Genomic DNA, 24,408 nt, shown 5'->3' with positions numbered 1-24,408 from the left:
AATCATATGATTCTCATGAAATTGTTTCTAAGTTTGCATATCTAACTTGGACAAATCAACAGAGTGAAGGTATCAGCTGTGGGGTTGCCTTGGGATTGGTGATGGTTTTCATTTTAATCAGACCTTCAGCAGTAATAATAAGCTGGCATGCAGGGCAGATCATAACACACACTTGGGATGCACTTAAACGTGTTATTGTGTCGACCGGGTGGGCACGCACCGCTTCAGCGGACTTGATTCCCGCCGGGCCGGGCCGCCAGGCAAGCAAAGACAAGCAAGAGTTTCCAGAAAGAACCATGCCGTGTGGCCTGAGGCCGCTGGGGAGACACACATGCTCATCAGGTGCGACGTGGGAGATAAATTGACTTCACGTTTAATTGAAGGAGCACTGGACAAGGTCAAAACAAGCTAATTGGATGACTTTGGCTTTCCCATAACACCTCAAATTTGCACATTAAATAAAATCATCTTAATATGCTTGGAGAAATCTGGCATATATTATCTATTTTATATATACTTTATTAAGGTTAATTCCTGTATATGTTCCGTATTATTCCAGCTGTAGTTCGACAAACTACCAGAAGGTGGCACAATAGTTCATCGTATGGTGTTTGTGAGGTGACCACACACACACACACTTGCACAAGTACTACTTCTTTAATTAAAGCCACACAGTTATGGACTTTTCTCGCATTTTCCAGAGCAAACTGTGACAGAAGGCAAGAGCCATAAAATTCCCGAGGAACTTTTCCGCTTGTTTGTGTGAGTGTTTACGTACCTCAGGTGTTAGTCAAGGTCAAGCCCGAGGCATCAGACCTCGTACACATCCCACCTGGCTGACCCTTGGGAGAGCTCTGAGATATTTGCTCCACTGCAAACACACAAACATCCTCGTTTTTAATGAAATGTGACCCTAAGTGGCGCATCAGATGGTTGTTAAACATCCCCTTCTGTGGAAAATAACAATAAGGGCAATTTAGAGATGACACGGGCCAATGAGCTGCCTAATCAGGAGTGTGTGCAAGTTTGTTTTTATCACCTGTCAAAAGTGGAATTTAAATCGTCTTTTCCGGATTTGTTTTTATTTCCAATTAATGAGAGTGATAAAAATTAAAGGATAAGTGGATGTAAATGTTGGAATTTCCTCGGTTCACCCTCAAGTCTGGGAGTCTGGGGACCCTAAAGATCCCTGGCCTGCCAGCTGAAGGTGAACCCAGCTCAGATTTTTTTGGAACTAGCTTCTCAAAGAATTAAGCTTCACGCAAGATATCATATAGAAATAGTGCGGACATCGAGGCCGGTTGATGCAGATGTTGAAAGTAAGAAAAAAAAGATTCATGTCTTTGGATTGTTTCCATCCTCTTACCCCACCTCACGGGTCAGCTCAGTTATAAAAAACCCAGCTTGGATTCACCTGAATGGTCACTCTGTGGTTTAGCTTCAGAAACCATGACACACACCAACAGGTGGGCAGAGCAAGGCTTGGCACTTCTCCACCTCTTCCTAATCGGGTCTTTCTCTTGGGCTGGGCAGCCAATCTGCAGGCACAGAGGAGATCCCGAGAACCCCCAGCTCTTTAAAGACGGAGACATCATGTTAGGGGGAATCTTTTCCCTCCACAGCAGCTGGAAAGACCGACAGGATAGCTTTGTGCAGAAACCGCAGTCGCTTCAGTGCACCAGGTAAATAAACGACCTCTTTCAGGTTCAACGGCGTTCCTTCAAATGCAAACCTTTTGTGCCCAGTTTGAATTTCAGGGGCTTCCAGTTTACCCAGGCTATGCTCTTTGCCATCGAGGAGATCAATAACAGCACCGAGCTCCTGCCTGGAGTCTCTCTCGGGTATAAAATCTACGATTCTTGTGGCTCCGTTGCTCGAGGGGTGAGGGTGGCCCTCGCTTTGGCCAATGGGGACGGAGATGGTCCTTTGGAGGAGCTTTGCCCCAGACCAGCCCGGGTGCAGGCCATTGTGGGAGAGACGTCTTCCTCTCCTTGCATGGCCATAGCCACCACCGTCGGACCCTTTTGGATCCCTTTGGTGGGTCGAGTTAGACCAAGGTGTGCTGTAGTCACCTAGAATAAATCTCTCCTTTGTCTTTTCCTGCAGATCAGCCACTTTGCCACTTGTGCTTGCCTCAGCGATAAAACCAAGTACCCATCTTTCCTGAGAACAATCCCGAGTGACTACTACCAGAGTCGAGCTCTAGCTCACCTGGTCAAACACTTTGGGTGGACCTGGGTAGGAGCCATCAGAAGCAACGACGATTACGGCAATAACGGAATGGCCACATTCACCGAGATCGCCAAAGGGCTCGGTATTTGTCTCGAGTACTCGGTATCTTTCTTCAGGACGGATCCACCTGGCAAGATACAAAAAATAATCAATGCGATTAAGGCTTCGACATCCAAGGTGATCGTTACGTTCCTCTCCCACATGGATCTGGATGTCCTGATACACCAACTGTCTCATCACAACCTGAGCGGCTACCAGTGGGTTGGCACAGAGAGTTGGATCTTTGATTCCCAGACGGCGGCTTCGGATCGGACGCGTATCCTTAACGGAGCCCTCGGGTTGGCCATTCCGAAAGCCCACGTCGACGGTATGAGGGAGTTCATCTTGGATGTGAAACGTCTGAATTCATCCGGTGATGACACGTTCAGGCAATTCTGGGAGACGATATTCAACTGTCAGCTTGAGTCGAGAAAAGTCGGGAATCGGGGAGAGTGCAACGGGCTTGAAGACCTCAAAGACGTGCAGAACAGCTTCACTGATATGTCACTCATGCCCATCTTTAGCAATGTCTATAAAGCTGTGTATGCCGTGGCCCATGCAGTCCATAAAGTTCTTGGGTGTAACACCACATGCAATACCCGGATGCAGCTCGAGCCGTTTGCAGTAAGTCCAAACAAAAGTTTTGTTGTTTTTACAAAACAGCTAATTAGCACTCTTGTGTACCTCACCTTAGATTTTACACCAGATGAAGAAGATTCATTTCACAACTAAAGAAGGCCACGAGGTCTTCTTCAATGAAAACGGAGATCCGGCAGCTAAGTATGAAATTATAAATTGGCAACCAACAGAAAATGGGACTGTTGAATTCGTCACCGTCGGTCTCTACGACGCGTCGGCGGACAAACAGCTGAATCTGCAGAATCGGTCTCTGGTTTGGGCGGGGAACTCTAAGCAGGTGAGCTCCAAAGTTGCCAACGTTGATTGCGAAACGTGCTTACGACTTCCCTTTCATCATGCAGGTCCCGGTATCTGTTTGCAGTAAGGAATGTCGTCCAGGGACACGGAAGGTCCTTCAGAAAGGAAAGCCCGTCTGCTGCTATGACTGTGTGAGGTGTGCTGAGGGTGAATTCAGCAACATCACAGGTAGGATTCATCAAATCCTGTTGAGAAGTTTTTGGACTTTACCAAATGTTCTGTCTGATATTTTCAGATTCGGTCACGTGCGAACGATGCCACCCTGAGTTCTGGTCAAACGAGAGGAGAGACGCCTGCACGAGGAAGGAAGCAGAGTTTCTATCGTATAACGAGGTCATGGGAGCTCTCCTCACCGTGGCGTCGTTATTGGGCTTGTTCTCCACCGCCGCCGTGACTCGTGTTTTCTTCAAATACCGGCAAACTCCGATCGTCAGGGCCAACAACTCGGAGCTGAGCTTCCTGCTGCTTCTCTCATTAGCGTTGTGCTTCTTGTGCTCTCTGACCTTCATCGGCCGGCCAAGCTGGTGGTCCTGCATGTTACGCCATACGGCGTTTGGTATCACTTTTGTGCTCTGCATCTCCTGCGTCCTGGGGAAAACCGTCGTGGTGTTGATGGCGTTCAGGTCGGCACTTCCTGACGGGCATGGCATGAAGTGGTTCGGGCCTCTTCAGCAAAGACTCGGCGTCGTGGCGTTCACTCTCGTCCAGGTGGTCATATGTATCGTCTGGCTCATAATCGCCCCGCCGTTTCCTTTGAAGAACTTCAAGGAGTTTAAAGATAAAATTATCTTGGAGTGTGCTGTGGGTTCAGTCGTGGGTTTCTGGGCTGTGTTGGGCTACATCGGAATCTTGGCTATGTTATGTTTCATCCTTGCTTTTCTTGCCCGCAAGCTGCCCGATAACTTTAACGAAGCCAAACTGATCACCTTCAGCATGTTGATATTTTCTGCCGTATGGATCACTTTCATTCCAGCTTATGTCAGCTCCCCTGGGAAGTTTAGCGTTGCCGTGGAGATATTTGCAATATTGGCCTCTAGTTTTGGATTGCTTGTTTGTATATTCATACCTAAATGTTATATTATACTAATGCAACCTGAGAAGAATACAAAGAAGAGAATTAAAGGGACAGTCAAATCTTTCCGAAAACCAATCGGGACACCATTTAGATTCGTATGAGTCATAATAGAAATATTGATTACTTATAGAGCCAATTGTCACATCCAAATCAAATAAAATCCAGACTTGCACTATGAACACATTTGGGTTTGTTTGGTTTCTTGTGGTCTCCTGAGGTATGAGATAACAAACCATGACAACTTCTCCCTCCTGGGTGTATAAAACCACGTTGAGTGCCGGCCGGCTGGTCCGCACAGTGACACGATGTCATTGTTGAGCCTGCTGATGCTGGTGCTGCTAACCGAGAAGAGGGTGGAGTGTGTATGCCGCATGCAAGGACCACCGCTCCCGCCTGAGCTGGCGCAGGACGGCGATGTTGTCATCGGAGGCATTTTCTCATTCCGCACAGGGCAGGATTATGTGGTTGATACATTTCAAGTGATTCCAGAAGTGCGGTTATGTAAAAAGTACGTCCTGTTTGATACTGTTGAAGTCTGTCTTGCTTGTATTTATAAGTGTATTCTTTGCCATCCCAGTATCAATTTCAGGGAATTTAAATTTGCTCAGGCAATGATTTTCGCCATCAATGAGATCAACAAAAACCCAGACATGCTACCTGGCATCAAGTTGGGTTACAAGATCTACGACGACTGCGGGACGATGGATATTCTGAGAGCCGCGATGGCGTTGCTGAGTGGCCTTAAGGGAGAAGTCGGCGATGAAAACTGCACCAAAACCGAGACGGTGCGAGCCATCCTGGGACATTCAGGATCCACACCAACCATCGCATTTGCACCAGTTGTTGGGCGATTCCATGTTCCGGTGGTAAGAAGTGTCTCTGTGACATCAATGTTAAATAAAAATACGTTATCACAGCATCATTTGTCCTTGTGATTACAGATCAGCCATTTTGCTACTTGTGCCTGTCTCAGCAACAGGAAAGAGTACCCGACCTTTTTCAGAACCATTCCCAGTGACTACTACCAAAGCCAAGCAGTAGCAAAGCTGGTCAAGTACTTGGGCTGGACCTGGATCGGAGTCATAGCCGTGGAGAATGAGTACGGCCTCAACGGCATCGCTGCCTTCACCCAGGCCGCCCAAGAATACGGCGTGTGCATTGAGTATTCGGATGCCTTCTCCTCCTCTGGTCCACCGGCCGATCTGCAGAGGATAACATCCAAAATCCAAAGTGCTTTTTCTAAAGTGATTTTGGCTTTTATGTCTCACCGAGAAATTAAGTTGCTGGCTAAGGAGCTGTACGAGCGGAATGTTACAGGTGTGCAGTGGGTGGGCAGCGAAGCTTGGATTACGGATCCCTCCCTGGCTGACAGCGAGGGGCACAGCGTCCTGGTGGGCTCGCTGGGCTTCACCGTCACCAGGGCTCCGATCCCCGGGCTGGAGGAGCACCTGTGCAACCTTCGCCCCTCGTGGTTCCCTAACAGCCGTTTTGTGCACGACTTCTGGGAGGGCGTCTTCGACTGCTCCCTGAACGCAACCGAGGCGGGACGACAGAAGCCCTGCAGCGGCCTGGAGAGCTTGCGAGACCTCCAATTCACAGACTTGTCCGAGTTGAGGTTTACCAACAATGTCTACAAGTCCGTCTATTCGGTGGCCCATGCCCTTGATGCCCTACTCAAGTGTGAAGAAGGGCGAGGGCCCTTTCCCGATGGGAGTTGTGCCGATCCAGCACAAATTCAGCCATGGCAGGTGAGGAGTCGATTCTTTAAATGTACGCTCAAACCACTTCAAATGTCCTTTAATATCCTTTACCAGGTCCTGGAGTATCTCAGCATGGTGAACTATACTACCCCAGGAGGGGAGAGGGTATATTTTGACAGTAACGGCGACTCGCCAGCAAGATACGAACTGGTCAATTTGCAGATGACAAACAAAGGCACCATGGAAGCGGTGACGGTTGGCATTTATGACGCTTCCAAGACGGGCGGCCATCAGTTCGTCATGAGTGACGTGCCAGTGGTGTGGGGAAACGGAGGCGCCGAGGTGAAGCGAGGTTTGCGATGCTTTACTTGTGTATTCTGGAGGAAGTACGGGAATTGTGTGTTTGGGTGACAGGTGCCCGTGTCAGTGTGCAGTCAGAGCTGTCTTCCAGGAAGCCACAAGGTTCTCCAGAAAGGACGTCCAGTGTGTTGCTATGACTGCATCATGTGTCCCGCAGGAGAAATCAGTAACTCAACGGGTAATTCAACCAGATGTGGCATAATGAACAAAAACGTTGGTATTAATGTAAACAAAAACTCTTCTGCTTCCAGATTCTATCCACTGCATGAAATGCTCACCAGAGTTCTGGTCCAATGAGCACAGAGATGCCTGCATCCCAAAAGGAATCGAGTTCTTGACCTATGGAGAAATCCTGGGAACTCTTCTAACCTTGTTTTCCTTGCTCGGAGTGTTTCTGACCACGTTGACGACGATCGTCTTTTACTGCCACAAAGAAACGGCGCTGGTTCGCGCAAACAACTCCGAGTTGAGCTTCCTACTTCTCTTCTCCTTAACGTTGTGCTTCCTGTGCTCGCTCACCTTCATCGGTCGGCCCACCCGGTGGTCCTGCATGCTGCGGCACACGGCCTTCGGTATTACTTTTGTGCTTTGCATCTCCTGCGTTCTGGGGAAGACCATCCTGGTCTTGATGGCTTTTAAAGCTTCCCTCCCTGGAAGTAAGCTCTTGAAGTGGTTCGGACCCACGCAGCAGAGACTTTGCGTGGTGATGTTCACCCTCATCCAAGTGGTCATCTGCATACTTTGGCTAACCATTAAACCTCCTTTCCCGTTTAGGAATATGATACTCTATCCGGATAGAATCATCCTGGAGTGTCAACTGGGCTCCGTTTTGGGTTTCTGGGCTGTTTTAGGATACATTGGCGTCCTGGCCATTTTGTGCTTCGTCATTGCTTTCTTAGCTCGAAAGCTTCCTGATCATTTCAACGAAGCTAAGCTGATCACTTTCAGTATGTTAACATTTTGTGCAGTTTGGATCGCCTTCGTACTGGCTTATATCAGCTCTCCGGGAAAATTCACTGTGGCTGTGGAGATATTTGCTATCCAGGCCTCAAGTTATGGATTACTGTTTTGCATTTTTATACCTAAATGCTTCATCATATTGTTCAGGCCTGAGAAGAACACAAAGAGACACATCATGGGGAAGTCAAATAAATAAATAAATAATAAAATGTGAGTTTTTGTGTATGTATGCATTTCATCCATTCTGCCATTAAAAATAAATGAAATCAATTTACTCTGCGTGTCTTTTAATCCTTTGGTCATCAAGGTAGAAATTGTGGCTTGTTGAATTAAAGTATTAAGAATTTTAAAATTAAATGCACATTTATTTGAGAGCAAATATACTGTATGCATTTCATTCATTCTGACATTCGAAATGAATACATTTTCTCTACATGTTTTTTTTATCCTTCGGTACTAAAGGTAAATTTTTTCTTGTTAAATTAAAGTCATTAAAAAATTTAAATAAATATTTTAAAATGATCATACAAAAGATCATGAAGATTTTTTGATGTAAAAAACAAATGCACATCCACCTCCGAATCCCTTGACAGCCTGTCTCAAGTTCAAATGAACAATGATGCAACAGGACACGTTGTACTACAATTAAAAAAAAAAAACAAAGACGAAAGGAGACCAGTGGGAGATGAACACATCCTCATCTTGGAACCTTTTTACCCGAAGGTACCGGCCCACAGGGAGAGGACAAAAGGCATCAGGCAAAAAATGAAACAATGTTGCTTCATCCTTCCACAACAACTTGAACAACAGGTGGCATGTTGCCTCGAGCAGAAAATAAGAATCCATGTTCATTAACTCGCTCATCACAACATGCTTGTCTGCTTTATGCCAATTAAGAGCTTGCTTGGTTCTCTCATTTATTCCCTTGACTGTTTTTCTCCGGTTTTGACCTAAAGGCCTGCTTGCTATTGATCCACTTTTTAATAAGGTGTGCAGTCTCTGTGTAGTTCTATTCAAATAATCATAGTTCAAAAATATTGCATTTTTGTCCCAGTCAAAATGAATAATGCTTCCATTATTGTGGAAGCAGTTTGGGGCAAAACCTGTTTCTGTTCCATCACGATAATTTTCACTGACGGAGTTTGTAGTGGTGAGTTGTTCCGCTTCTCTTGTTCAATCCATGGCACTCAAAACAAAATTAAGATGATGTGACATAAATAAAAGCTGAATTATATTATATTATGTTATGTGATGTTATGTTATATTATGTTATGTTATATTTGTTTATGTTATATTATGTTATGTTATGTTATATTTGTTTATGTTATATTATGCTATGCTATGCTATGCTATATTCTATTCTATTCTATTCTATTCTATTCTATTATATTATATTATATTATATTTTTAATTCAATGGTGTGTGTCAAGAAAGTTCCAGGACTGACATCATGAAAAATATGTTTCAACGTCAAACCACAAACTATTAGTGTTCCCCTTTGAAATAACAGAAGGGTGAGTGAGTAGAAAGGTTGCTCCAACACGCCAATGTTCTTCCCGGGCAGGAACTGTAGGACGCTCAAGCCACGATCTGACCACCAAATAATCAATCGTAAAAGGCGTGCACTGGGTCAATTCCTGTCACATGATTTCCTTAAGTTTTGTGCTTGGAGAACGGCCATCAAGGTTGCCTCCTACTCCTGGATGGCAGTCAGGATGCTATAAAAAGTCAGGCCCCCCTCGGAAGAAGGCGGACTGTGCCAAAGGCGAATATCTGAGATGACATCAGTGGCGTTGGTCTTTCTGGCACTGCTCACTTGGAAGGTGTCACTGGGCAGCTCTCGTCATGTCTACCGTGAAGGCTCCAATATGTCGCCTCATGTTCTCCATCAAACTAAGCTAGCCTGTGACAGGTAAGTGACATTCTCTCTGTTTTTTCTCAAGGATCTGGACACCATCAACGGAATCATCTGCAACCCAACATGTAGCAGCTTGAATGACGATGGCCTAATTTTTACTTTTGTAGTGCAATAATTGCAGCTATCTCATTGTCCTTTTGCACTAAACAGAGACTCCATACCTGTTTAGATCTCTTACGAAGACTTTTGTCCCGCTCAGGATCTTCTTCAGAAGAAATGCTACATTGAAGAACACACACCTTGCTGGACTTCTGATGCACGATGATCAAGAAGAAATAACTGCAAGGAAGCAGCATACATTCCGACTATTGCGTCTTCAGCCGATTAAAAATGTGTTGATGCATGTGAGTAAGAGAGTCACATGCGCAAGTTGCTTCTGTTTATCTTCATTCCGATTTTGAAATCTGTGCAGATAAACGGCAAATATTCCAGCAGACATCTGATTGGCAGCAGGTTTATCATCTTGGACCTCCAAAACGTGGACGATGACCCCGATCACATCATCGAGGAAAGATCATTCCGGGAAAGTCGTACGTGGTTATCCGCATGTGTACTCCAGCTCAAGTTTGGGGACGGAGGAATCCTCAGGGTTGACATCCGGGTCTGCTGTGAGCAGGTTTTGCCTCTAAAATTTCCTCCAGAAAAAAATCATTTGATACAATTTATGTGCTTTTATTGCTCTGAGGACAAAAAGAGTCTCTGTTGTGTCCATCTTCCAAAAGTGGACTTTGTCTTCTACCGTACCGTTAGGTACCGTTATTGCAGATCCGGTCAGGAACCTTTCCAACTCTCTCTCCAAAAGGTTCCTTTCTCACAAGATCAGGTAACAACAGACGGGAAGAGAAAGTCAAAATGTTTCTGAAGATCCCGTCCAACACGCTAATTTCTTCTCCACAGACACAATCAAATTCAGCCCAGGGAGGTCCGATACCAGCAGATGGGTCGGGAGGGTGTTTCTGGCCGCTGTTTTACTGGCGTGGCTTCACATCACCAGAATGAAAACATCACCGATCAGAACCGGCAACACCACCATTGTGACGTTTCTTTCTTTGAAACTATGCTGGATTCCATCGCCTGTTAGCATCCGTCCGTCCTCCCAGAGGTTCTGGATAAGCTTAGTTGGCTGCTTCAAGTCTTCCTTGGGTAAAAATTCACTTCTGCTCATCTCCTGTCGGGCTGCTTATTGTGCCGTGGAGACATTACAACTCTGGTCTATGTTGGACCACTCGGACTTGGTGTCTCTTTTATACTGTTTGTTTACGTCATTGTCCATGTTGGTTCTCGGGTTCTGGACACAGCTGACTCCCATAAGCGTCGTCTTACATGTGGAGCTGGTCGCCCGTATGCACGGCTCGAGAGTGCCAATAAAATACGTGCTGGTTGTGAAGATAAATCAAATAATGTGACAATGTTGGAAAGAAGCAAGTTTGCATACCAAAACATTCAAGACTTGAGAATATTTCACAGCATTCATGGGCGTCTGTTTATCAAATGTTTATATCAGGGATATTTGTGTCTAAAATGTGTTGAGGAAAAAATAGGCAACCTCAAGGTGGGGCTTTTTCATAGCGTGGTTAAAAATGTTTGTCTATAAACTCATGTTTTCCTGTGTATTGATAATTAGGCTTGAAAGAAATGACTTAGCATAAATTACAGTGGTACACGAAAAAAAAATGCATAAACTTAAAACTTAACAAGGCCTGACGAAAAATTTGTGACTGACATTATCGTACATCGTTCTTTTATGATGGTAATTCTGAATGTCCAATTAAATTGTTTACAACAACTCAGTTGATATTTGTAAAGGACAAACACATTTTTTGTACCCATCATAATTAAATGTTTTCCACTTCACCAGACTATTGTAGTAAGAAATATTTTATCGCATACACATTACTTTTTTTTTCTATCTTAACATCAAACAAAGGCCACCAGACAAAAGTCATGAAGTCTGTTGTGACTCATACAGTAAAAAAAAAAAAGGTATGGGTAATGAACAAAAATGTATATAACCCAGAGACTATAGGACAACAGTACATTCAACAAAAAAATTAATAAATAATGCTGTAAAAGTATTTTATGACATTGTGCTGGAATAATCAATTGACCTTTTGTCTAATTAATTGAAAATAATGAACTATAATAAACATTTGTTTTTTTTTGGGTGATACAGCTTATCTGCCAGCCACCAAAACAAAATACTAACCACTGAAAAGCAAGCAGTATTCATTTGGGAATTGTCAGAAAGCGCACATTGGCTGCTGTGTTGGTTATAAAGGTCAGCTCGCGGGGTCAGTGTTGCATCAGCGAAGAGGAGGGCGGCCGACGATGGGTTGGTTCACTTTCATCTTCATCGTCTTGCTGGCAAACTCAAAGGCAGACGACCAAACATGCAAATTGATTGGGCAGACAGGTTTCTTGGAGTTCTCAAAGGAAGGGGATCTTCTGATAGGAGGCATTTTTTCCCTGGCAAGGACTCGAATATTAGACACCCATGACTACGAGGCGGTCCCTCATTCGTACTGCGTTAAGTAAGTAAAGGTGACAAGCTCCATCTAACGTCCACACGCCTAACGCTTAAACTGGCTTACAGGTGGAATGACAGAGAGCTGAAGTTTGTCCGCACTGTGATGTTCACGGTGGAGGAGATCAACAGGAACTCGCAGCTCCTGCCGGGAGTCAGTCTGGGCTATCGGATCTACAGCGGCTGCGGGAGCGAGAACTTGATCCGAGCGGCCATAGAAGCCATCAGCCAGGATGAGTCCGATTGCAGGGGGCGAATCCAAGCTCTCCTCGGTCACTCGTCGTCCGGAGTGAGCGAGGATATCAACCTCCTTCTGAGCCCCTTGTCCATTCCGCAGGTGAGGTGCTTCTCGGATGAGGTCCGGAAAATGGACGGGTAATAGAATGAATGTGTTTCTTTGATTTCACCTGAAGGTCAGCCATCTTTCAACGTGTGCTTGTTTATCGGATAAGACCCTGTACCCCACCTTCTTCAGAACGGTGCCGAGCGACCGCTTTCAGGTGCTGGGGCTGGTGCAGCTCATGAAGTCCTTCGATTGGCGCTGGGTGGGGATCATTTATAGTGCAACCTTGTATGCTGATGAAGGCACGACTGAATTTATGGTTGAAGCAAAGAAGGAAAATATTTGTGTTGAATATCGGCTCGTTTACAAAAAGACCTCCAGAGAAACACATGAGGCCATTGTGAAGATGCTGAGGGAATCGTCATCAAAAGTGGTTCTGCTGTTCATGTCCTTATCCTACACCAAGTCCTTCTTATCTAAAATGGCCGCTTACAATATCAGCGGAAAGCACTGGGTCGGCAGCGAGGCCTGGATCACGCAACAGGACCTGGCTTCGGTGGAGAGCAGGAATATTCTCCAAGGGGCCATGGGTTTTGCGCTTCCAGGGGCTTCCATTCCCGGGCTGGACGACTTCCTGCTCGACTTGAAGCCCCAGAGCGACATCATAAAAGCTTTCTGGGAGAAGTTCTTTGACTGCAGCTTTTCTCCCTCCAACACGTCAACCCTGTGCACCGGCAGGGAGGACCTGAAGGCGGTCTCTAGTGACTACACGGACGTGAGCCACTTCAGGGCCACGAGTAACGTGTACAAAGCCGTGTACTCGGTCGCGTATGCACTTGACGCTTTGTTGCAATGTGAAAATGGAGCCAATCCAACCACAGGAAGTCCCTGCGTGAACAAGAGCGAGGTCCAACCTAAGATGGTAAGGAGAGAACACACAGGATCCAACTCGGAATGTAAAAATGTGTTGTCTGGTAATTTTTATTTTCTGAAATGTCTTTGTAGGTATGGGAGCACCTTAGGTACGTGAATTTCACAACTCAGTACGGGGCCAAGGTATTCTTCGACGATAACGGCGACTCCATGGTCCAGTACGACTTAGTCAACTGGCACATAAGCGACAACGACACGGTTGAGATTGTGAACATCGGCCGGTATGACACGTCTTTTCCTGAGGGTCGGAAGTTTAAACTGAAGGAAGATGCCAAAATAGTCTGGGGAGGAAACAGCCCCAAGGTAAAGTGATGAGCTTTAAGTTTTTTTTAAAATGTTTTCCCATTGCCGCTTTGTTTTGCTCGTCCAGGTTCCCCGGTCCGTGTGCAGGGAACCGTGTCCTCCTGGGACCCGCAAGGCCATCAACAAGAACAAGCCCATATGCTGCTTTGACTGCTTCGAATGCCCTGAGGGGACAATAAGTAATCAGACAGGTATGGGAATCAAAGTCGAACTTGTTTCGGGCATCATTCAATGACACGTGTGTTTCCAGATTCTCCCGACTGTTTGACATGTCCAGCGGAATTCTGGCCCAATGCCGAGAAAGACCGTTGCCTTCCAAAACCCACCGAGTATCTTTCTTATGAAGAGATCATGGGTGCGCTTTTAACCGGGTTAAGCTGCGTGGGTGTGTTTTTAGCTTTTCTGACGTTCCTCATATTTCTAAAGCATAAAGACACTCCCATCATCAAGGCCAACAACTCTGAGTTGAGCTTCCTGCTACTCATCTCCTTGAAACTGTGCTTCCTCTGCTCTCTGACCTTCATCGGTCGGCCCACCGAGTGGTCCTGCATGTTGCGCCACACGGCCTTCGGTATCACTTTTGTACTCTGTATTTCTTGCGTTCTGGGCAAAACCGTGGTGGTGCTGATGGTTTTCCGAGCTACGTTGCCAGGTAAGAATGTGAAAATGTTTGGGCCGTTACAGCAGAGGCTTGGTGTTCTGGTTCTCACTCTGGTTCAGGTTCTGTTCTGTATCATTTGGCTTTGTACAAATCCACCATTCCCTGCTATGAATCTGAAATACTACAAGGAGAAGATCATCCTTGAATGTGCGCTGGGTTCCGCAATCGGGTTTTGGGGCGTGTTGGGTTACATCGGATTTCTGGCCCTCTTGTGTTTCCTACTCGCTTTTCTGGCCCGGAAGCTTCCGGACAGTTTTAATGAAGCCAAGCTAATCACGTTCAGCATGCTGATATTCTGCGCAGTGTGGATCGCCTTCATCCCCGCCTATGTCAGTTCCCCTGGCAAGTTCACAGTTGCCGTGGAGATTTTTGCCATCCTGGCCTCTAGTTTTGGATTGCTGGCTTGCATATTTGTTCCAAAATGCTACATTATTATCTTCAGGCCAGAGCAAAACTCCAAAAAACATCTCATGGGAAGAATACCACCAAAAACCCTTTGAAAATGTCGCTTCATATATATTTAAATCAGGCGAACTCCTAATTTGTATCATGTACTCTTTCTGTTCATTGAATAAATTGACCTGATGACAATGGGCTTGTGTTTACATGAAAAATATAAAGTAGAAGTAGTTAAGCACTCTGTCACATTCAACCTGGACCATTTTTGCCCAAACTGTTCACAAGCACAAACCCCCCCAACAAATGACAACCCCTCGACAAACAGGAAGTGACCTCATCTTTATTCCACTCTCTTCTCTATATTCTGTGATATGACTCCAACACGCCAAGGCTGGGTCCTCTGGGCATTACTTCCGCTGTTTATTTGGCTCATTTGCATTTATAAGAGCCGAGTCCTCGTCTCGCTTCAATAATGCAGCGCAAACATGCTGGGGAGAGCCGTCCTCTTGTCTTCTCTCTTGTCTCTGTTGGACTTTGGAACAGCAAGCGGCTGCGAGACGTTCGGCAGGTTCGACATGCCGAGTCTTTTACGGAGAGGAGACATTATGATTGGGGGCATTTTTCCGGTTTTTAATAAAGAGATAGGCAGGACCGTAAATTTCCGGTATCACCCTCCTGGAGTGGAGTGCGCGGGGTGAGTTTGGTAACATCGGAATAGTCAGGTCGACTATCCGTCCGTTCATCGCTTTGTTTTATTTTTAGGTTTGACCTTCGAGCTTTTCGATGGACTCAAGTGATGGCGTTTGCAATTGAAGAGATCAACAACGATACGACACTCTTGCCTAACATTTCACTCGGGTACAGGATCCTCAACTCGTGTGCATCTCCCACCAACACTTTACGAGCTGCTCTAACACTTGCTGGTGGAAAAGAGGAGACGGAACCCAGCTCGTCTTGTTTCCCGGCTATATCTGCACTCATAGCGGAGTCCGGATCGTCGCAGTCTCTCGCTGTAGCCGGGACACTTGGACCGTTCCAAGTACCCATTGTGAGAAAGCCTTACTCCGGAATTATATCTCGATGGAATTGAACATGTTTCTGTTTGATCTTTGTTTTTGTCTCGTAGGTGAGTTATTTCTCGACGTGTGCCTGTTTAAGCGACAACTCAAAGTATCCGACATTTTTTCGAACCATTCCCAGCGACTACTTCCAGGCAAAAGCTTTGGCCGCCCTGGTCAAACGCTTTGGCTGGCGTTGGATCGGAGCCATTCAGTCGGACAATGACTACGGGCGTCACGGGGTCCTCGCCTTTCAACACGAGGTTGAAAAGTTCGGGGTTTGCGTGGCATTCGTTGGAACAATACTCCGGACGTACTCGACGGAAAAGCTCCAGGTCGTTGTGGAAATGATCAAAGGATCAAGCGTTAAAGTTATTCTTGCGTTTGTACCTGAGGGTGACTTTTACCCTCTGATGAAAATGATGGTGCAACAGAACCTCACAGGGATCCAGTGGATCGCCAGCGAGGCCTGGATAACCGCAGCGCGACCGTCCAACCCGGAAATTTACCGAGCATTCGGCGGGGCGCTCGGTTTTGTGATGCCTAAGATGGCCATTCCGAAGTTGAAGTCCTTCCTCACAGGCATCAGTCCTTATGCTGATGCCAGCGCAGCGTTTGTGAGGGAATTCTGGGAGATAATGGCGGGCTGCAAAGCTGTTCTACCAGGGGAGCAAGCTGACACTTCACAAGCAATATGCACCGGCAATGAGACATTAATAGAATCCCAGGATGATTTCTTCAACGTCACTGAGCTGAGAGTCTCTTACAATGTGTACAAGGCCGTCTATGCTATTGCGCATGCTCTGCACCAGCTGCTTTTCTGTAAATCTGCCAGTGGAGAATCAGCAAGACCGTGTATGAACGTGTCGGACATTCAGACAAAACAGGTGAGACTGAAATTTGTGACCCAGGACGAAGTTACTCTGATGCCCCTTCTTCCATATTCAAAAATTTGAAATGTATATTTGTTTATTTGAAGACTCAAAGTTTAGTTTAGATAGAAGTGGACACGGTCTATTTCCTGGTAATCTATCCATGGTGTCCTGGATTGGCTCCAGCGTTTCATACACGGTATCCAATGCAAAAATTTAAAACTGTTGGTTTTGCTATTTTTCTTAGGTGACGTATCACCTCCAAAGGGTTAAATTTAAGAACCAATTCAGTGATGATGTCTTCTTCGACCAAAATGGTGACCCACCGGCTTCTTATGACCTCATCAACTGGCAGCTGAGAGACGGGAAGGTGAAACATGTGACGCTGGGTCACTTTGCCTTGGCTGATAACGGCGACTATGAGCTCAGCATCCAGGAGGAGCAGATCGTGTGGCGAACGGGCAAAATGGTGAGCTGGTCAGTTTTGATTCACTTAGACTCTGGTTTTTGCACCCTCTGTACTTTTTTCAATTCCTCAGGTGCCGGTATCTGTTTGCTCTGATGAGTGTCCGGTGGGTACCAGAAAAGCTCAGATAAAGGGAAAACCCATTTGCTGTTTTGACTGTATCCCGTGCGCTGATGGTACCATAGCCAACACGACAGGTGTGCGCATCAAACAAAAAGCACAATTCCCGATTCAGGGAATAAAACTTTGCCATCCAACAGGTGCAGCAGATTGCACGCCGTGTCCAAAAGAGTTCTGGTCCAATGAGAGGCGGGATGAGTGTGTTCCGAAAATCATAGAGTTCCTGACTTATCGTGAGCCGATGGGTGTAGCGCTGACCGTCGTGTCGCTGCTGGGGGCCTCGTTGTCGCTGGCCACCATGCTGGTCTTCATCTACTTCAGACACACGCCGGTGATCAAGGCCAGCAACTCGGAGCTGAGCATCTTCTTGCTGTTTTCTCTCTTTCTGTGCTTCCTGTGCCCCCTCACGTTCATCGGCAGACCGACAACGTGGGTGTGCATGCTGCGCCATACGACTTTCGGACTGACCTTCGCCTTCTGTATCTCCTGCGTCTTGGGCAAGACCATCGTGGTCGTGACGGCTTTCAAGGCCTCGTTCCCCGGAAGCAAAGTCGCCGGGAAGTTCGGGCCGAGGCAGCAACGGGTTATTGTTTGCTCCTGTACTCTGGTCCAAATATTAATATGCGTACTTTGGTTAAAATTAAATCCACCGTTTCCGGATACGGTTTTCCGACACAGCGATAAGATCATCTTAGAATGTAACACTGGTTCTGAAGCTGCCTTCTATGCCGTGCTGGGTTACATCGGTTTTCTTTCGCTTCTGTGTTTAGTTCTGGCATTTCTTGCGAGAAAGCTGCCGGATAATTTCAACGAGGCTAAATTGATCTCATTTAGCATGTTGATATTTTGCGCAGTCTGGATCACCTTCATCCCGGCGTACGTCAGCTCTCCCGGAAAGTTTACCGTGGCTGTGGAGATATTTGCTATTTTGGCTTCCGCTTTTGGTTTGCTTGTTAGCATTTTTGCACCGAAATGTTACATCATCCTAATAAAGCCAGAAAAGAATACCAAAAAGCACATCATGGGGAAAATGTTGCATACCGGTCCTTGAGGTGATTGACTTTTTGTATAATTGCTGTTTATTTAATTCCATGTACTCAAAATGATTGTATGAATATATTGTGGTTTACTAAAAATATGTATTACCATTAATAATTTATTGGTTTTCCACTCAAGTTTACCCAAGCCATCTGTGAAAACAAATTTTTCTTCGATCCTGAAAACTCCGGCAAAAGTTAACTTCAGAATAAACAGTATAACAATTATGAAAATATACATGAAAAATATACAGGACAATAAAATTGGTTATATATTTATTGCTGTGTTTTTGCATGCACAGACATAAAAACATTGTATTCCATACAATACAGTACATTTCCACCCCGTCCAGAAAAAGGTTGTTTAAATATGAATCTACTAGGAAAAGAGTGCAGTGTGTCGGATATTGTTTACTTATATGGTTATATGTATATTTCCTTATAACTTGCATTATGACAAATCCGAAAAAAATCTTACATTTCATATGTAGTGCATTGAAATAAATGATAACCTGACAAGTGGTTGCTACCTGGCCATCAAATGTTTCTTGGTGTTTCTCTCTGGCCTCACAAGAATGATAAAACACTTTGGAGCAAATATACAAAAAAGCAAGCCGTAGCTGGAGGCCAGAATGGCAAAGATCTCCACGGCGACCGTGTACTTCCCGGGCGAGCTGATGTAGGCGGGCACGAAGGCGACCCACACTGCGCAGAAGATGAGCATGCTGAAGGTGATCAGCTTGGCCTCGTTGAAGTTGTCGGGCAGTTTCCTAGCTAGGAAGGCCAGCAGGAGGCATGTGCAGGCCAGCAGGCCGATGTAGCCCAGCACCAGAGAGAAGCCCAGCACTGAGACCATGTCACACTTGAGGGTCACCTTTAACCCCGGGGTATCATAGTCCGGTTTCGGTTGGGGCGGGCTCAGGGACAGCCAAATTATACAGATAATGATCTGATTGGACGGAAAGAGCATCAGGGTAATACTGTACTTTTTCCAAACTACTAAATTTAACTTCTTATTTCAGAACATACTAACCTGTATGCAGGTGAATACACAGACACTCCCTCTCTGTTGGCTCGGACCGAACCACTTCATCAAGGCCTCGGCGCCAGGCCGAGCCGAGCGGAAGGCCGCCAGGACCACGATGGTCTTGACTTGCAGGCAAGACACGGAGAGCACAAAACTAATGCCGAAGGCGGCCTGCTGGAAGCGACAAGTCCAAACGGACGGCCGGCCGATGAACAGCAGCGAGCATAGGAAGCAGAGGTTGAGAGACAAGAGGAGAAGGAAGCTCAGTTCTGAATTGTTGGCTCGGACCTGAAAGGGGAAAGATGCGACATCTTGTCATGTAGGCATCGCTACATTGCTACATTTTATCTGTAAGCTGTCTCACCACGGGAGTTTGTCTGTAGTAGACGAATACCACGAAAACAGCGGTGGTCACCATGGTACCAGAAACGGCTACCGCAGTGAGGGTAATCCCTAAAGTCTCGTTGAAGGCCAGGAAGTGCAGCTGGCGGAGGACGCAGAACGTATGGTCCTCGTTGGACCAGAACTCAAGTGGACAGCGGTCACAATTGGGCGAATCTGAAATATATCAAGATAAGGGATCAGGAAATGACAGTATGTCAATGACAGGTCTTGATATGTTCTCTCACTGGTCATGTTGCTTATTTGTCCTTCGCCACACGGGATGCAGTCAAAGCAACACACGGGTTCTCCTTTCCTGATGGCCACCCGGCTACCGGGAGGACAACTCTCACTGCACGTTGACGCGGGCGCCTGGAAAGTCAAATCATATCCTTACGTAGTGTGTGCGACAAAATGATCAGAAATCTTATAAGCACCTGACTGGATCCCGAGTGCCACTGCACGGCCGTGTCGTTCATGTGGATCTCGTAGCCGTCCACTCGGCCGATCAGAACAAGTTTCAGGGAGCCGTCGGGGCTCTTCTGCCAGTTGACCAGGTCATACTTGGCGGGGATGTCGGCGCCTTGGAAATAAAGTTGCTCCCCCTGCGGGGTGGTGAAGTTGACTTCATTTAGGCGCTGCAGCAGCTGAAAAGGGGACAGTGACATAAATGTTGTTGTATTGTAGATTAGTCAAGAAAATCAAAGTGTCTTTACCTCAGCAGGTTTAACATTTGCGGGGGAGGAGCAGGCGGAGCTGCCGTCCCCGGAGAAGCTGTCAGGACAGTCGAGGCTGTCGTGAAGGGCGTGAGCAGCGGCGTAAACAGCCAGGTAGACATTGTAGGCCTGCCGCAGTTGCGAGGTGTCCATGAACAGATTGTCCACTCCCTCCAGGGACTCGTCCCCTCGGCACAGGGGCGGGGAGGCCGTGTGGTCAGACGCAATTGTGCCGTCGGATAGCCGAGGGGTACAAGCGAACTGCGTCTCCCAAAAGTCCCTCAAGATGTAATCACCCGGGCGACGCGACGGGGTCAAGCTTCGGAGGTAATCTTCGAATCCGACGATGGGCGAGCTCCGGATGGCCGTGCCCAGGACTCCGCTCGCCACTTTTGCCGTGACGGGGTGTTGGAGAAGCTCGCCGCTGGTGCTCCAGGCCTCGCTGGCAAAGAACTGCCTGTCTGTCACCTGGCGTCAGCAGCAATAAGGATCACGTCGAATCGGGAAGATTGAACGGCGGTTTGCATCTCACGTTCAGTTGGGCCAGTTGCAGGAACAGCTCCCTGACGTCCGTGTACCACGTGAAGATCAGGATCACTCTGGCGCTTGATGCTTTAATGGCGAGGGCAGCTCTCCTGGCATCATTCACAATGTTTTCTCTATTCAGAGTCTCCACAAAGGACAGACATACCCCGGATCCCTCGCTCTCCTCCTGGAACACCTAATATGACGATAAGCGTTATGAACTGCTCGGATGAAAGGCAGCTGTACACCAAAACAAACTACATTTAATTAGTAATTCTCAAACGTGAGCATTATTCCTGATACAATTTCACCTTGACAGCCACCAGACCGTAGTCATTGTTTGCAACAACGGCGCCGATCCAGGTCCACTTGAAGTGTATGGCCAGCCTGGCAATGGCCCGTGCTTGGTAGATGTCGCTAGGGATGGTCCGGAAGAAGTTGGGATACTGGCGCCTGTCGCTCAAACAAGGACAGCTCGACTGATAGCTCATCTAAGAAGCAAAAACGTATATATATAGGATTCAATGTTATTTCCCCATTTTATTTTAATATTTTGGCTTCTAAGATGATGCGGCAAAATATCGAAAAAAATGTTCAATTGACTGACTATGTCAATCAAAATAAAATGTTTGTATCACCTTCTAAAAAGTAATTTAATAAACTTACTAAAGGCACAGAGAGTGGCCCCAGCACATTGGAGAGTATCATGGCCGTTTTGGATGAAGCACCACCGATGATCAACGGAACACCTCACAGAACATTTTGGACCGTCTTAAAATGTGCTGAAATAAAACACGATGGTGTGCAATTGATATCACGAGTTGGTACCTTTCCTGTAGCTTTCTCCAGAACCGTCCTGCGGGGTTTCGGCAGGGTCGCAGGTGCTGCCGCCTCCGCTCACCAGCGAGAGGGCTGCCTGCGTGGCCCACGGGTGCAAGGCGCAGCTGTCGTGGATGTGGTAGCCCAAGGTCACACCCGGCAACAGGCGAGGACTCCGGTTGATCTCCTCCACGGCAAACACCATGGAGTAAATGTACTGTAAGGGGTGTTGCTCTAAGCTGGGGTGGAGAGGGACAAGACGACAAAACACTGACTGACTTGAAAAGATATCATCTGATTCTTGAATTGGATTGCAATTCAAGTTGATGTAATGAACAATCAACTGGAACTGAGACCCCAAAATGAATATGGGATAACAAATAAACAATGAATGTCAAGGATATACCCGGTACATTCTTTGTCGTCTGGTTCACCAACAAAATCGTAGTCTATGTCAGGAGGTTGGTAGTGGATATGAAAGAGTCCGCCAATGACGACATCTCCATCCTGGAAAAGCCCCGGGCTAGCGGGCGCTCCCCACCGGGAACAAGTCAGCGAGTGAGCCGCCTGCGGAACTGCCGTCATGTGGCCCGGCTGCCTGCTCACAAGCCCGACCAGAATCACCAGCGGGGCTGAGGAAGGCCACCGGCGAGTGGAGAACCAGGACAGCCAAGACATGGATAACTGTGGATCAGAAAAAGTTATTATCTGATAATTGCAGTAAAATGACATTTAGACAACCTACAGCCGAGAAGTACTTGGCCTCAGTGACCGCCCCGCCAGCTCTCTCTCACTGCGCCTCTATTTCTAAGTGTCACCAACTGCCCCGGGCGAGATGACGCCCTAACAAACACCCTTCTCCCAAACAAAGCAAAAACAGTCATTAAGATAGACAGCTGTGTCACAGTCACAGAGACAACCCACTCAGGGGTTCCACGTGTTGAAGGAAGAACAGTCTTGATTGTCAAGTTTGATGTGAAAATATACTCTATGAATATTATCAATAGGGTTAGGTTTTAGGGGTTAGTGGTTCCATTCTCACTCAGTGACTGTACAGAATGTGGCTGGCAACCAGTCCAGGATGTCGCCTGTTCTTGTTCCTGCCCTGAAGCAGCCAGGCGTATTTGTGATCCTCAAGGTGGTTGGTGCCAGTTGGAGCAGCCACCATTTTTCTAAGACTGAAAAGGGTGGACGAAGCCATCAAGATCAGGAATTATTAGGTCGCTCTTTGGGACTCAAGCAATTAGTCTTTTGGTTCAACTCTCAATTTAGCAGTCAAACTACGATCTCATCCTCAACTATGAGCTTACATACTTAAGTGCCTATATCTACCAACTTCGGATTGGGAACAAAAGGACAATGTTATATTTTACTGTTTCTTCACCGGGTTCCTGGGTTCACCGTTACAGATCCCTTGACTGATTGGCTCGGTCATCCAGGATGGAATCATGGTAAAGTCACTGAAGATTGATAGATATTTTTACCTCTCAATGTGGCTAGGGAGTGTATAACACAGATTGGCACATGGTGGTACATTCATTTAAGTTATCAAGAAGCATTTATACTATAAATATAAATAGTGTAAATTTATTTATAGTGACTAAGCAAAGCCATCACCGGAGGAAAGGCACAATTTGAATAGTATGACATTGCCATCTAGTGGTTATCCTTTTCGTGTATGGTTTAAGCAACAATATCTTGCTACACACAGCTCATTTGATTTCATTGAAATTAGAAAGCAGTTTAATGTGTCCCAGGATGAGAAAAAACTCTAAAACCCCATTAAAATCAAGTGAAAAAAATGCTACTTTTAAAGTTTGATGAAACACTGTCACTTTCTTAGTTTGTTTGGTTTTGATTTGGACTTTGGTTTGTTTTCCTTGTCTCATTTGTCAGTATTATGTTTTCCTTGTTTTCCTTTTTTTGTGTCTTGTTAGATAATTGAATCTACCTGTTCGCGTATGCCCCGCCCCTTGTGTCTTCCAATTGGCTAGCCGCTTGTGTCTTGTCCAGGTGTTCCACGTTGCCTGGTCAGTTTGTTTGTATTTAGTTCCCTCCTTTCTATTCAGTCCTGTTTGGAGCGTTGTCCTTTGTGCTGTGTGTCATGCTATGTGCTGTCCATGTTTTGCATTATTTTATGCTCAGTTGAGTCCAAATCTGTTTTGCGAATGTTTATTTAGCTACTTTGTTGGTTTTCTTCAGTTTCTTTAGTTTTTCCATGACCAATAGTGCCTTATTATAAACCTAGTTAAGAATTGTAGAAAGTCTCACAACAAGACTATGGTACAGATTCAGAAATGTCTGTTAAAACAATTATGTAATAAATAAATACATAAAATCCGATTGCATGGAAAGTCAGGTTTTGGAAGAACCAAGCAACCTTCTATGTTAGAGAAAGCACTGTTGATAACATTCATAATAGTCAGAAGGCCTTTGGAAGATAAATGATGACGCCAGCCGGGATTGGAAATGACTCCTCTCTGGAGTGATGGTGGAAAAACAATCCAATAATAAAGTGGCTCGTACCAAGTTATACCCGCAAATATGTAAGCTCATGCACTAGAAAGATGATAAAATATTGGTTCGATCCATTGATTTGATAAACTATGTTAAATTTATTACAGATTATTTTCTGTCATCCTTTACTATTTTTAAATGTCTGTGTTAAATCACATTTTTAGTTATCTAGAAAAAAAAATATTGACTTTTATGGAGGATTCCATCAATGGAAAAATAATGGGAATTACTGAATAGGAAATGAAGCAAAGTGTTTATGATTGTCAGTCGGCAGAAAGAAGTAATTCCACAGGCCAGATGCTGCGTGCACGCGGGCATCGGCCTTCTGCTCCACAAACAATCATAACAAGGAGTGGCAGGTTAACCAAGGACCCGCTTCCACGGGGCAACAGGTGTGCCATTTATCAGCTCCATTATGGCTATTTCACGAATAATTAGGCCTCATTGTGTGCGATGGGCCATATTGGGTCTCATTACGACTTTCAGAGCATTTATTATTGAATAAATGTGAGGCTTGGTAACATGAATGAGAGTTTTAAATCCCTGC

The 24,408-nt window shown here is 46.0% G+C and overlaps 6 protein-coding genes and 1 long non-coding RNA gene across 7 annotated transcripts; 6 read left to right on the top strand and 1 right to left on the bottom strand.

Moving 5' to 3' along the window:
* Window positions 1–1,578: 1,578 nt before the first annotated feature.
* LOC119132759 (extracellular calcium-sensing receptor-like) lies at window positions 1,579–4,383 on the top strand. The gene is made up of 6 exons (XM_037268233.1): window positions 1,579–1,682; window positions 1,758–2,037; window positions 2,107–2,895; window positions 2,966–3,187; window positions 3,252–3,375; window positions 3,443–4,383. The coding sequence occupies exons 1-6, from the start codon at window positions 1,594–1,596 to the stop codon at window positions 4,381–4,383; spliced, it is 2,445 nt and encodes an 814-aa protein (XP_037124128.1). The 5' UTR covers window positions 1,579–1,593.
* A 270-nt stretch (window positions 4,384–4,653) lies between these two features.
* On the top strand, window positions 4,654–7,523 carry LOC119132618 (extracellular calcium-sensing receptor-like). Its single transcript, XM_037268030.1, has 6 exons — window positions 4,654–4,790; window positions 4,860–5,148; window positions 5,224–6,030; window positions 6,097–6,324; window positions 6,397–6,520; window positions 6,594–7,523. Exons 1-6 carry the CDS (start codon window positions 4,654–4,656, stop codon window positions 7,496–7,498), a joined length of 2,490 nt encoding a protein of 829 aa, XP_037123925.1. The 3' UTR covers window positions 7,499–7,523.
* Window positions 7,524–9,067: 1,544 nt separating this feature from the next.
* LOC119132758 lies at window positions 9,068–10,301 on the top strand. Its single transcript, XM_037268232.1, has 5 exons — window positions 9,068–9,214; window positions 9,420–9,564; window positions 9,633–9,828; window positions 9,971–10,043; window positions 10,118–10,301. The coding sequence occupies exons 1-5, from the start codon at window positions 9,081–9,083 to the stop codon at window positions 10,299–10,301; spliced, it is 732 nt and encodes a 243-aa protein (XP_037124127.1). The 5' UTR covers window positions 9,068–9,080.
* LOC119132621 lies at window positions 9,710–10,917 on the top strand. The gene is made up of 3 exons (XR_005099919.1): window positions 9,710–9,836; window positions 9,971–10,043; window positions 10,118–10,917. It is a non-coding gene; the product is annotated as an uncharacterized LOC119132621 (long non-coding RNA).
* A 915-nt stretch (window positions 10,918–11,832) lies between these two features.
* On the top strand, window positions 11,833–14,462 carry LOC119132619 (extracellular calcium-sensing receptor-like). The gene is made up of 5 exons (XM_037268031.1): window positions 11,833–12,081; window positions 12,158–12,934; window positions 13,033–13,263; window positions 13,331–13,454; window positions 13,514–14,462. Exons 1-5 carry the CDS (start codon window positions 11,851–11,853, stop codon window positions 14,422–14,424), a joined length of 2,274 nt encoding a protein of 757 aa, XP_037123926.1. The 5' UTR covers window positions 11,833–11,850; the 3' UTR covers window positions 14,425–14,462.
* Window positions 14,463–15,090: 628 nt separating this feature from the next.
* LOC119132741 (extracellular calcium-sensing receptor-like) lies at window positions 15,091–18,385 on the top strand. The gene is made up of 5 exons (XM_037268215.1): window positions 15,091–15,371; window positions 15,450–16,268; window positions 16,501–16,722; window positions 16,793–16,916; window positions 16,980–18,385. The coding sequence occupies exons 1-5, from the start codon at window positions 15,120–15,122 to the stop codon at window positions 17,888–17,890; spliced, it is 2,328 nt and encodes a 775-aa protein (XP_037124110.1). The 5' UTR covers window positions 15,091–15,119; the 3' UTR covers window positions 17,891–18,385.
* LOC119132740 (extracellular calcium-sensing receptor-like) lies at window positions 18,320–22,002 on the bottom strand. The gene is given in 10 exon segments (XM_037268214.1): window positions 18,320–18,825; window positions 18,910–19,191; window positions 19,268–19,461; window positions 19,533–19,656; window positions 19,722–20,468; window positions 20,533–20,721; window positions 20,837–21,016; window positions 21,192–21,274; window positions 21,354–21,583; window positions 21,751–22,002. Coding segments are annotated over 10 exon segments (2,631 nt in total). The 5' UTR covers window positions 21,930–22,002; the 3' UTR covers window positions 18,320–18,402.
* Window positions 22,003–24,408: the final 2,406 nt, after the last annotated feature.

Source organism: Syngnathus acus, chromosome 13 (genome assembly GCF_901709675.1).
Source record: "Syngnathus acus chromosome 13, fSynAcu1.2, whole genome shotgun sequence".
Taxonomy (NCBI): domain Eukaryota; kingdom Metazoa; phylum Chordata; class Actinopteri; order Syngnathiformes; family Syngnathidae; genus Syngnathus; species Syngnathus acus.
This window is presented reverse-complemented; position numbering and strand designations above follow the sequence as displayed.